Source organism: Triticum aestivum, chromosome 5B (assembly GCF_018294505.1).
Source record: "Triticum aestivum cultivar Chinese Spring chromosome 5B, IWGSC CS RefSeq v2.1, whole genome shotgun sequence".
NCBI lineage: Eukaryota > Viridiplantae > Streptophyta > Magnoliopsida > Poales > Poaceae > Triticum > Triticum aestivum.
In genome coordinates, this window is record NC_057807.1 from 700,940,718 (window position 1) to 700,954,205 (window position 13,488).

The following is a 13,488-nucleotide window of genomic DNA, read 5'->3' on the forward strand; positions in this document are numbered from 1 at the left end:
TATTTTATTTCAGTGTTAATATTCCATAATTGTATGATGAATTGAACCTGAACATCGGAAGTGGCAATTGCAATACACTAATTTTCAGTTTTGATTGATACTTTATGAAAGAATATGTTGGCGGACATGGCAATGCAGTTTCATGTCGACATCCACTCGAACTGAAGTATCCGCGGAAGTGAGAACATAGTAACTGTCTGGACCTCTCGATGTAGTTAGTAGCATCAGTTATATAATTATGTTTCATATATCAAGTAATTAAATGTTGCACTATTCATCTAGAAAAAGTAGCACTACTGATCTACTGTATGTAAGTATTGCAGATTCATGTACAATGTTGTCTGATAAATTGGTGGCAAATAGCTGTGTGAGCTTCATTTGGTGATCTATTTTTTTATATCCTTCTTTCATCTGGTATAACTACATGGGACTGTAATTGTTTACTGCATTTTGCATCACATACTTTATTACTGTACATATTACTTGTATTTTTGTTTTTCCTTATTGCTTCTGTGCTACTGATTTCGCCACAGCAAATTTTATTTTGTTCTCTGGTACAAAACATCACACAATGCCATGTTAGAAGGACCCTTGATTTCATCATACCCAGATGGTTTAGTTTCTAATGATGGTTGGGGAAGTAGCCTCTGACCAAGCTATACTATGATGACGAGTAGAGTCAAGATTTTTGTTGTTGCAAGGATCACAAAGAAAGAAATCAGTATTCAATAGACAGTAGATTGATCTTTTGTAACATCTTTCTTATAAATCAGTTTGGTTCACAATCAGTTGCTCTATCCAGGTTCTTTGGAATGCATGATGAGACATGGATTCCTAAGGATTGTTCAAGTGCATTCAATGTTAAGGGATGGAACACGGAATAGCCTTGGCCACAATGAGCAGGTGAGTCTTGTCATCTTGCATCTTCGTTGATCTCATGCATTTCATATAGATATGCTACAAAACATACAACAGAAGTGCTACTTTTTATTTTATTTCCTTGTATCATCTGATTTCTTATCAAAGAAAAGGAACCACATGCTGTTACTTGGAACAGGCAAAGATCTCAAGTTCCATTCTTCATTTTTGACGTTGGCAGTCCCAAACTTCACACAAGTATGTTCTCTTGTCCACAGAAGGAGTACAATATGGGTGACTGCAGGTACGTCCCCAGGGACACTGCTACTACCGTCACTGTTGAAGGAATCACAGTTGTGCTGGAAGGTCTTGCCTTCCTGCTTGCTGTGTCTGCCTTCTCATCTTATTTATGATCGTTTATGTGAAGAAGCAGCAGCAACCTCATATGTTTTCTTGTGTAGTAATATGTGACCTGCATTTGGAGACATATATATGGGTCAAGTCACTCTTTGTTAGTTATTAGACGTTGTTAGTGTTTTTCTATCAGACATGGTGCTGCAATGGGCTTGACTGCTTAAGTCTCACTCAGATTTTAGACTTGATTATTAACTGCTTCCTTTCATTAAGATGTGAGGTCCTATCCCAATGATAGAGCATCATCGCCCTCTGAAATAATATTCATGAGAGTTCACTGTTTGATTTTGTTGAACCATGCAAGTTCAAATTTTGATGAAGCCATGCAACTGGTAGATGCTTCAACAGAGCATATTTTGCAGTGTTCCTCTGGAACGAAAATACTCTGGTCCTTCTGTACTTGATAAAATTAGTGTTGTATTTGCCTGGTATAAGAAAGATAGTGCAGTGCCGACAGATAGTGTTGTATTTGCCGGGTATTAATTTACATGTGTTGTGTCGAAAGCAGGCTGAGGATAACACACATGCACGGCCAGCTGCATGGATTAGCCGATGGAACCAATTAATAACAGGAGAAAGGGCGGAAAATAGGAGGGAGATGGTGATATTGACAATGGGCAGTAGTCTGCAATTGTGTCACGCCGTGTTTGTCGGATTAGGCCCACCTAATCAATTGTTTTTGGGCAGCACTAGAAAATTAATGAATGCATGTTGTACAATTTTCGCTGATCTTCTCTGATTTTCTAACAGATGTGAAATGTTGCCCAACTAATATTTGAGATGTAAATTAATATTCAGTCGTAGAAATTGATATATGTACGCCTTCATTTTCTGCATTTTTTTCTACTTATGTGTTCATGCCTTCAAGTCCAGATGACAATTGTTCTTGCTATTTAGATCTGCTATTTCGTAATTTTTCCTACAAATACAGTGAAAGTTAAATTGAGAAGATTGCATGAATAGAATAAACACACTATTATTTCTATGTCTCTTCATGCTTTCAAATTCAAAGGGACAACATTATTCCCATTCTTACTTTACAAGTACTATGAAGGATATCACTCGACCAGACTGCGCATGAATAGCATACACGGTGTGATCTCTTCCGATGTCATGTCGAATCAAATCCACATGTATATTGTATGTGCAAAATTATAGTACTCCCGGAGACCCGTAGTCAACAAGTATAAATATGAAAAATTATAATACCCTGAAAATCAGTAGGGAAGAGCTAGCCTCTGCCCTCTGTCAAGACAAAGTAGCTGTCTCTGCCCTCTGACTATATATCACCGAGAGAAACCAGCAAGCTCTAACTTCTGCCCTCTGTCAACACAACCCAATAGGCAATTCCACCTTAGCTCTAAATATCACGTTATAAAGATGAATAACTCGATCGGTAGAGCTAATCTTCCCAGATTCTTTGTATCCACGTTCGTATTATGTACAAAATGCACTAATAAACAATTAATAAACAACCAGGGCACAATCGTCTCTCACATCTTGTACAAGAGCTGCTCAGGCGCAAGAATGGAGTAAGACCAAGGAAGAAGAATTAGAAATACAGAAACAGTAAAAAGCAAGCCTTGTTGTGAAGGCAAACAACAACCCTTAACAAAATTGTCTTTAATTTTAAAATATTTTGCCAATCCGTCGAGAGCTAAATAACGTGCATCCAGCAACAACTTTAACATTGTTTACACAGGAAACAAACCACCAAGAATGAGAGAAGAAGAACTAGGCTCATTTCTCTAGCACTACATCAAAGAGACAGACTCAACCGGAGGATCAACATCTCAAGTCTAAGAAAAGAACAAGAGCTTCACAACTCTGCGTCCATTACTCACTATCACTATGTGTTGTAGATAACTTATGCATGTAGGTACCAACTAAATGTAACCATTCCTTGTATAATCTACTTTGTCACGAATCAAGTCTTCAAATGACTTACCAAATATTACAAATAAACTAAATTGCTTATCGATCCACGTGGCGCGGCGTGCCGCCGCGCACTACCCGCTAGTAATAGCTAGGAAGCTTCCAACGCCTGCCAACACAAGATCCTACCGAATCCTGCTGCGCAGAAATGATCCATCTCATGCTTATGAGCCGCCATTAGGGATCGACGGGCAGTTTTGCTGAGCCGCAGCTGCCACAAATGATTAAGAAAAACCAAGTTAATTAGGAAGAAAGAAAGGAGTAGATGATTGAATTTACTGGGAGGGTTCATATGCATGCATGGAAGGAAACATCAACTGTGGTAGCGTGCTTACGGTTGCTGCATTTGGACGGCCCATCGTTTGCAAGGATGCCACCAACGAAAACCAGCAGAACGAGGAGGATCAGCATCAGCCGAACCGAGGTCGCAGAGGAGTTGTTCTTCACCATCCTCGATTGTTCGTCTCCTTGCTCCTTCCTGTGTTTCTATTCTACTTGGATTGGCGACCTGGCTCACAGTTTGTGCAAAATGGGTGCTCGACTCGAGCACTTATATATAGAGCGCACGTACATATAGTTTCCATGTGTGAAAGTAGGTTAGGTCCAGATGCGGAAGATGAAGAAAAATGGTGTGGTGCAAGTTGATCAAATTAAAGGATATGATACTCCTATCCTATGCGAGTAAGAACGCACGTTGCTATACATTGACTGATGACCCCTTGCTGGAGTCTTTTTCGAATTCTTTGATTGCAAAGTGCCCTCTATGGTGGAACATCAAGTCATTTTTGTGTGCGGGCCCACACCTCTGCACATGCGGAACACAATCTTGGATTCAAACGATGATTGAGGATGGCAATAATGAAGTCAAGCCTCAGCTATGCACGAATGCATAAAACAACTCGTGCTGATTCAAAGGGTGGAAGCTGCTACCTGCTGTGGGCGGCGGCTACCTGATGGTGCTCCGTGTACTGAGACCCTGTTCGAGTAGCACATCTGGTGCAGCAACACAACACACAAACACCGTCTAATCAGTGCAAGGAACACAAACAAAACAACGGAAACCTGCACGTTGTCAGACCTTCTTTCCAAAATTCCAAAAATGGAATTCAGAGTTCTACGGAGAATATGCGTGTCCATGAAAAATTTCAGTTTCATGTAGCACAAATAAGCAAATAAATAAATCAATAAATCAAACTGTCTGGCAATTGTAGTACTAGGAAAATCAGGGTAGTGTTCTCAAGTATACCGGAGGTTAAGACAAATACGTGAGCACAAATAAGGTGCCAATTATTTATTTCATGAGCCATACATCCAAGGAGTATCAAATAAGTCAAGACAAGGCATCGGCATATCATCGCCAAGAAAAGAAAAGAAAAAAGACATCTGCATATGAACGCACGCCTGTCAAGTTCAGTTCAGGTATAAAACTTGTCCAAGTGGCCACGTGCGTGAATTGGCTGTACATGTTGAATCAAGTTATGATTGGGGATTAATATGCTTACATCAGCTTCAGTTCCCACCATGGAAAGCGGTGTGAGCCCGGTTGAAAAAAAAAGTAGCCACCATGGAAAGGGAAGAAATTGCAGTCAAGAGCTGGTGTACATTGACTGACGACTCCTTGCATGAGTATCATGTAGTGTAGAGAGTACTTTGTCCAGTCAGTTTTCTAATTTGTTGGTAATTTCGGAGAATATACAAGTCATTATTTTACAATTACCGTTGGTCAAACTTAGCTTTGACCATCACTAAATAAAAGAAGAGGAATACCATGTAGATTGCAGAGCTAAGGTTAGTATTCTTGGATTTCACAAAAAAGACTTGAATAACATATTAACATGTAATCTTTTTTTTATTTGAAACAATTTATTTTAAATTTAGATTGCTAGTCAAAGTGCCACCTCGAAGATCTTATCAATTAGATATCTCAAACGATATTTATATTCTAGATCACAGGGAGTATATCCAAGGGGGGACGATCGAGTTGGGTTCCTATAACAGCCAAGTGGCCAAGTGGCCAAGTGTACACACATTCTTTTTGGTCTTCATGCATCTGAGAGAGGTAGCAAAATCAACTTAGTCCAAAAGAAAATCTTTCAATCAAGTGGTGATTGAGGACCAAGATAGCTGGTGGGAAAGGTAGTCTGAAACTAGGACTGAGAAGAGTTGAATTCCTCACGTGGCAGAAATAGCAAGAAAGTACGTTAGGTGCAGATGTGGAAGAAGAATTTAGGGGCTCACATAACAGAAATGGCAAGCAGAGCACCCAGGCCACTTGTCGATAATTATTAAATTATTACTTTGCCAGAGTATGTGCAAGGAAGGCGCTTGCAGCTCACCCGTTCTCCTTTTTTGTATAAGTGCAGCATATCAGTAGTACAAAAAACACACAGCTTACTGAAGAAGCACAACATGTGTGACAGACCAAGAAGGCTCCTAGCCATTGTTGTTGTAACCTCTCTTCTCAGCTTCGCTGTCGCTGCTTCTTCTTCATCCAACGCCACCGACTTCGAAACCCTCCTTTGCTTGAAGCTCCACCTCTCCGGCAGCCCCAACTCCCTCCTTGGCTCATGGGTGCAGAACAACTCCCTCCATTTCTGCAGCTGGCCCGGCGTTGCTTGCAACGCATCTCGTGTCATTGCGCTGAACCTCGAGAACTCCGGCCTCGATGGCCAGATGCCACCTTGCATTGCCAACCTCACCCTCCTCTCAAGAATCCACTTCCCGGGAAATCTGCTGAGCAGCCACATACCAGCGCAACTCGGGCAGCTGAGAAGGTTGACCTACCTTAACCTCAGCTCCAACAGCCTTACTGGTTCCATCCCCAACACTCTGTCCTCCACATCCCTCCAGGTGATTGATCTTGGTAACAACAAGTTCAGCGGAGATATCCCTGAAAGCATCGGAAAGCTCCGCAATCTCTCGTTTTTACGCCTTGCTCGCAACAGCCTGACGGGCAGCATCCCGCTTTGGCTTGGAAGCAGCAGCTCTAACTCCCTTGTTTCTGTCATCCTCGCAAACAATTCCCTCACAGGACCCATTCCGTCGGCCCTTGCTCACAGTTCATCTCTTCAGGTGTTGAACTTGGTAAGAAACAACCTCGATGGAGAGATACCTCCTGCTCTTTTCAACAGCACATCGCTTCAAAGATTAGCCCTTGGATGGAACAATTTTTCTGGGTCAATACCTGCGGTCGTTCCAAATTTCAATTCACCCTTGCAAGCTCTTATATTGTCGGTGAATACTCTCGCAGGCACCATACCGTCGACTCTGGGTAATTTTTCTTCCCTTCGGATCCTTCTGCTTGCGGCCAACAGTTTCAAAGGCAGTATCCCAGTGAGTATAGCAAAAATCCCAAACTTGCAAGAACTAGATGTTTCTTACAACATTCTGTCAGGGACTATCCCGTTCTCCATATTCAACATGTCTTCACTCACCTACCTTAGTTTAGCTGTTAACAATTTTGTTGGGGAACTTCCATTTGACATCGGATATACACTTCCAAGCATCCAAACATTCATATTGCAACAAAATAAGGTTGGAGGAAAAATCCCTGCATCGCTAGCCAACGCAACCAATTTCCTGTCCATTAACCTAGGGGCTAATGCATTCTATGGCATTATCTCTTCTTTTGGGTCTCTTTCTAACCTAGAAGAGCTAATTCTGGCAAGTAATCAGCTAGAAGCTGGAGACTGGTCATTCCTCTCCTCGTTGGCGAATTGCACGCAGCTGCAGGTCTTGTCTTTGGGAACCAACATGATGCAAGGAAATCTGCCGAGTTCAGTTGGTAGTCTTGCAACTAGCCTAGGGGCTTTGGTTCTGCACGCAAATAAGATGTCTGGCAGCATCCCACCAGAGCTAGGGAACCTCACAAACCTCTCATTTCTTAGAATGGAGCAGAATCAGTTTGCTGGCGATCTCCCCAGCACAATCGGAAACCTTGCAAGCTTGACATACGTGGACTTGTCACGGAACAGACTTTCCGGACAGATTCCAAGTTCGATAGGGAAACTCCGTCAAATGAACAACCTCTTCTTGCAAGAAAATAATTTCAGTGGACCCATTCCTAGGACACTAGGTGATTGCCGAAGGTTGATCACTCTCAACCTTTCATGTAACTCCTTGAGCGAGAGCATACCAAGAGAACTCTTCTTTCTTGACTCCTTATCAGCAGGTTTGGATTTGTCCCACAACCAGCTTTCTGGACAGATTCCACCTGAGATTGGTGGCTTGATTAATATAGGGCCACTAAATTTTTCCAACAACCGTCTTTCCGGGCTCATTCCAACTGCTCTAGGTGCTTGTATTCGCCTGGAGTCCCTTCACTTAGAGGGCAACCTACTTGATGGCAGAATTCCTCAGTCTCTCTCCAATTTGAGAGGTATTGCCGAGATTGATCTCTCACGAAACAACTTGAGCGGTGAAATCCCAAACTTTTTCCAGTCATTCAATTCTCTGAAGCTTCTCAACTTGTCCTTCAACGACCTCGAGGGTCAAATGCCACAAGGGGGGATATTTCAAAATTCTAGTGAGGTGTCTGTCCAAGGGAACAGTATGTTATGTTCTAGTTCCCCAATGCTACAACTGCCGCTTTGCTTTGCATCATCAAGAAACTGGCACACTTGGCGCACTCTAAAGATAACTGGGATCAGTGTGGCGGCTCTTGCTTTGGTCTGTTTGTTATGTGTAGTATTTATTCTCTTGAAGAGGAGGAGCAAGAGATCTAAACAGTCAGATCAACCATCATACACTGAGATGAAGAGCTTCTCATATGCTGATCTAGCCAAAGCGACAAATGGTTTCTCTCCAGACAATTTGGTTGGCTCAGGGGCTTACGGATCAGTATACAAGGGTGTACTTGAATCTGAAACAAATGGAATGATTGCTGTCAAAGTTTTCAAGCTTGACCAACTTGGAGCACCAAAAAGCTTTGTTGCCGAGTGCGAGGCATTCAGAAACACTCGTCATCATAATCTTGTAAGGGTGATTTCTGCATGCTCAACATGGGACAACAAAGGGAATGATTTCAAGGCTCTTATTATTGAATACATGGCTAATGGCACCCTAGAGAGCTGGATTTATTCAGAAACAAGAAGACCGTTGAGTTTGGGCTCCAGAGTAACAATAGCAGGGGACATAGCTGCTGCATTGGATTATTTACATAATAGCTGTGTGCCCCCTATAGTCCATTGTGATTTGAAGCCTAGCAATGTGCTACTAGATGATGCCATGGGTGCCCATCTCAGTGACTTTGGGTTAGCTAAGTTCCTCCAAAGTCATGACTCTTCAAGTACTATTACTTCTACGAGCTTAGCAGGGCCGAGAGGATCAATTGGATACATTGCACCAGGTAAACCTTTACTATATTATTATTAGCTTTCCTCACTCCCTAGTATCATTCAAGTTTTACTTTTCCTTTCTTCAAAAGGAACCTTTTATGTTTTTCAATAATCAATGTTCTAAGATACCTGAATGTTAAACAATGCAGAGTATGGCATCGGGAACAAGATCTCAACGGCAGGCGATGTCTATAGCTATGGAATTATCATCCTAGAAATGCTCACGGGGAAACGCCCAACAGATGTGTTGTTCAAGAATGGCCTGAGCCTTCAGAAATTCGTGGGAAATGCATTCCCCGAAAAGATCCGTGATATACTTGATCCTAATATCATCACCCCGAGTTTCGAAGATGAAGGCGTGGACCATGGAAACCATGCTATGGTGGGGATGCTGAGCTGCATTATGCAGCTTGTTCAGCTTGGTCTCTCATGTTCCACGGAGACACCAAAAGATCGACCGACAATGCCGGATGTCTACGCAGAAGTCTCTGCAATCAAACGAGAATATTCAGCACTGCGCATCAAGGAATAGGACACTTGTGTTTTGTTCACGTGTATGTTACAAGTAAGTTTGCTCATGTGACTGGAAGATATCTTCCTGAGAGGCCCTTATGTTGGGCTTCTTCGAATTTTTGTTATACCGACTGAGAAAACATGTTCTCAGTCTGCATCATAAGGATGAGTTGTCTGGTTTATTCTGAATGTGTTTGACTATACAAGAGTAACTATGTTCAGACACCTGCACTGCAGCTCATTGTTCCTAAAGTTAAAATGGTGGCATTTTCTGTTGTTAAATCTGATGATTGCATTCATAATTTTCATTGCCAGTTGTCCACTGATTACCCTCGTGATATTACAGTGTGAAGAGAAATCTGTTTTGTCTGGCATAGGATTATATTTATTAGCCTGGCATGTTCTGAATTTTGTACATTTGGCAAACCGAAACATGCTGCCGTTTCAAGCACAAGATTTGATCAGACTGGAGGCAAGATTCACCAATGTTGCTTGTGGCTTAAAGGGGTAGTATGTGGCAGTGTGTCATAGCTGCAGCCCATAAATATGTTCAGATCTTAGCACTGAAAAAGAGTCGGGCACTCTGTGTCTGTGTATGCATCAATTTTAAGCCCAATTCAGCGAGATACCTTGATGTTGCTTGCGGCGGCTTAAAGGGGTGTTTGGCGATGCCAGTGTGCCATAGCTACGCCTTAAAATCTTGAAATTCAAGGGACAAATTAGGAGTAGAGTGCAGCCAGAGTTAGGCACTCTGTAAATTTAAGTTGAATTCAAAACGTAGATTTTTCAGGACCCAGAGCTAAAATTGGAGGTTACCCGATCCATTCGGAGAAGAACAGGAGCACCGGAGCAACTGAACAGTGCGAGCAGGGAGCTTGACCCGGCGTCCCTCCGCGGAACGGCGAGGCAGGGGCCGCAGGTCGGAGGAGGAGGGCACTCACGCCTGCTCGCACCGCCTAGAGGGGAGAGGTACCCTGGACGGCGCGGTCGCGCGGAGGCCGAGCTGGCCAGCAGCAGACGCGGCGGGCAAGGAGTGCGGGGGAGGGGGAGGGCGGCGCCGCGGCGGCCTGGCCGGGCTGCTGTGCGGCGGTCGGTGGGGGACGCACGCTCGGGGCGTCTGGCTTCGGCCTTCGGACCTTGGTGGGCTACTGCTGAGCTGGGCCCCAGGTGGAATATGAAACGTGTAGTACAATTTATGCTAAGAATGTCTCAAAAAAAAATTATGCTAAGAAAAAACCTATTTAAGCCTCTCAAAAATAAAATTCAGCAAGATCCCGAAATCACTAGTTAAGCGGTACCCTTTGCAAAGGTCACTTCTCATCTTCTCAGGTACTGATAAGTGGCGCACTACATGTCCGTCTCTTGTCGCAACATGTGAGTTTTCCGTTTATTTTTAGATTTTTTTATTCAAAATATTTTATCTATGCATCCAAATACCGTCACCGTTGGATTTGCTGCACCAAGATCTTTTAAACTATATCCCATGTTAATAGGTTTCGATGAAATTTTTTAAATAAAAAAATCCAGGAAAAAATGAAAACCGATAAAAACAAATAGAAGAAACAAAAACTGAATAAAAATTTAATAAATAAGGAAAGGAAAAATCCAGAGCCCGGAAGCACAGTTGCAGTTTTCACCTTTTTTTAAGCACAAGTTGTGCTTTCCCTTTTTTGAGCAGAAGCACAACTGTACTTCCATGAAAAATACAACCGTTCTTCCTCCCATGGGTGCATAATTTTTTTCCGAGAAGCACAGTTATACTTTGCAAAATAAAAAAGGAATTTTTTCTTCAAAACCTAGGCATACTATAATTTAGAACGTACAGACTCTGTGTTAAAGAAAGTGTTCGATGCTTCGTTTACCAAATTTATCGGTAGATATCAAGAAAGGTTAGCGTTGCTTTCTTTATACTCGAGATTAGTGCTGATGCTCCTTCCATATTCAAACGTTGGTGTCAGTACTGCTCGAACGAACTGATGAGTGTTAAAGCCTGCGCTGTTGTATGTTGTGCAGAAGCACACAAGGGTGGAGGAACTGCAGGAAACATCGGAGAAAACAATGTGCTCTCTTAGTGAACTATGTTTATCGGTAGGTCTTATAGTATATAGTAGTAAATGAAGCCGTACATGTTCTAGCCCATGTCTATTGGTATGCATTTGTTCACCCTGCCGCCTCGAAGCACCTCTCATGTTTTCATAAGCAGAGGATGCCTTCAAGTTGGTCTGCTGATATTTCATTGAGAGAAATACCAACCCATTGTGTGACAAAGCGTGGGAGAAAACAAGTTGTCAGTCTACAGCATAAGGATCTCCAAGATGACGCTGTCTTGCCTGATTTACTCTGAAGTGTTATATGGTACTACAAGAGTAAACATTATGTTGGACACCTGCGCATTGTTTTGTTCCTCGAGTTAAGATGGTGGCACCCTGTTGTTAAATCTGATGACTGCATTCTCAACTATGATTAGAAATTGTCCTCCCGTTACACGCATGATATTACAGTGTGAAATTTTCTGTCACAAATCTGATTTGTCTAGCATCAGGGGCATATATAGGAATATATTCATTAGCCTGACTTGTTCTAAATCTCCGAGGGCGATCTTTTTTTTTTTTGACCCAACACCGTAGAACAATTGTTCTACGGTAAATATATTAAAAGAAAGTATAGTACAAATATATTACAATCTCCCCAAGGGAGGAAAAGAAACATGAAAGTCTCTAGCCAATGCCTGCTCTAGGTAAAACACTCATGATTACAGGTGATGTACTGTCCACTGATCCAGCCTAGCTTCAAACTTGCTCTTTATCTTGTGCTTCAGATGTTTAAGATCTTGTTTAAGGTAAAATCTCCAGGATTGAATGGACTGTGGAATTGCTCGGAAGATCTTATTGTTTCTCTAAATCCAGATATTCCAGCAGCCCAAAATGATGATCTCAATTGCAAATTGCTTTGGTAAGAGGGTCGAAGCCAGAATGGTATCCTCATATACTGATGTACCTCTTCTCCTAAGTGGCAACAAGGAATTCCAACAATCTTGCGCGAAGTTACAGTCCCATAGCAAATGCATACTGGTTTCTTCTGCTTGTCGATTACAGTTAGGACAGTGAATGTCATCCAGATGCATCCCTTTTCTGAGAAGGAAAGCTCTAGTGTTGATTCTGCAATGGGCCACTAACCAAAAAAAATATTTTGTCCTTAAGCCTACTAGAGCTTTTCCAAATAAGACTGAAGAAAGGATGCTCATCATGTGGATCCAAAAGAAGGTTATAAATTTGGATTGCAGATATCTTGCCAGAATTCCCAATGACAGTCCACTTATCTTCTGTGTTTGGAAGTAGAGTGGGTTCTAGAGTTTGGAGTTGATCAAATTCCTCATAGGTTTCCACAGAGAGAGGCAAGTGGAAATGTTCAGTCCAATCATTCTTCCCAAAAAAAGCTTGAACAGACTGCTCATCATTCAGTGCAAAGGAGTGAAGATGTGGAAGGATATATTGCAGTTTGTGTTCTATCCAAGTATCTTTCCAAACCAGAACCGTTTGCCCATTGCCAATAGTGCACCTGCAAATCTTCTTAAACTCTTTTAGGAGACTGATGTGTGATTTCCACCATAAAGATCCCACAGCATGGCCAGCTGGAGTGACTGAACGGTAGTATTTCTCCCAAATTAGCCTAATCCAGGGTACATCTTCTTTGTTCATAAATTTGAGGAGGTTCTTCATGAGGAGAGCCTTATTGTGGAGAGCAATGTCAAGAATACCAAGACCACCTTGTTTTTTTGGTAAGCAAACCTTTGACCAAGCAATTAGTGTTGTTCCTCTATCTTCCATTCCAAATTTCCTCCAGAGAAAGTTTCTCGGATATTTATTGATCTGCTCAATCACACCCATTGGAAGAGCCAAGGTACACATGAAGAAGATTGGCAATGATGCAAAAACAGATTTGATGAGTAATAATCTTCCATCATATGACAACATAGTAGAACAACCAGAGAGCCTTCTCTCAATTTTTTGCAGCATAGGACTATAGTCTTCAATTTTTGGCTTAGAAGTTCCAAGCGGAAGACCAAGATATGTGAAAGGGAATTGGCCTTGTTGACACCCCATAATATTGAGCAAGGGTTGGAGTTGATTTTCAGAAACATTGATTGGCATCATGAAAGATTTCTCATAATTAACCTTAAGGCCAGTAAAAGCAGTGTAATGAAGAATGAGGTTTTTGACTTGAGCAAGCTGTCTGGCATCAGCAGGCAATATGAGGATTGTATCATCAACATATTGGATCACAGGAAAATCAGGGCAAGCTTGACTACTGATGGGAGCCTGAATTAGGTTCTGATGCATGGCTTCATTAAGCATTGATTGGAGAAGATCAGCTGCAAGTACAAATAGCAGAGGAGAAACAGGGTCTCCTTGTCTGACTCCATGTTTGCAGT

The 13,488-nt window shown here is 42.1% G+C and overlaps 1 protein-coding gene and 1 long non-coding RNA gene across 2 annotated transcripts; one reads left to right on the plus strand and one right to left on the minus strand.

Annotated features, from left to right (window-relative positions):
• Positions 1–2,992: 2,992 nt before the first annotated feature.
• LOC123114353 (uncharacterized) lies at positions 2,993–10,160 on the minus strand. Its single transcript, XR_006456517.1, has 5 exons — positions 9,873–10,160; positions 9,686–9,755; positions 4,138–4,200; positions 3,543–4,012; positions 2,993–3,418 (listed from the first exon to the last, which is right to left on the minus strand). It is a non-coding gene; the product is annotated as an uncharacterized lncRNA (long non-coding RNA).
• Positions 5,609–9,512, plus strand: LOC123114352 (receptor kinase-like protein Xa21). Its single transcript, XM_044535794.1, has 2 exons — positions 5,609–8,554; positions 8,693–9,512. The coding sequence occupies exons 1-2, from the start codon at positions 5,617–5,619 to the stop codon at positions 9,073–9,075; spliced, it is 3,321 nt and encodes a 1,106-aa protein (XP_044391729.1). The 5' UTR covers positions 5,609–5,616; the 3' UTR covers positions 9,076–9,512.
• Positions 10,161–13,488: the final 3,328 nt, after the last annotated feature.

Bases quoted from the DNA above. Each gene is read 5' to 3' on its own strand.
- LOC123114352 (XM_044535794.1), top strand. From the start codon at position 5,617: ATGTGTGACAGACCAAGAAGGCTCCTAGCCATTGTTGTTGTAACCTCT. The intron at 8,555-8,692 runs GTAAACCTTTAC...TAAACAATGCAG, and splicing joins AATTGGATACATTGCACCAG to AGTATGGCATCGGGAACAAG.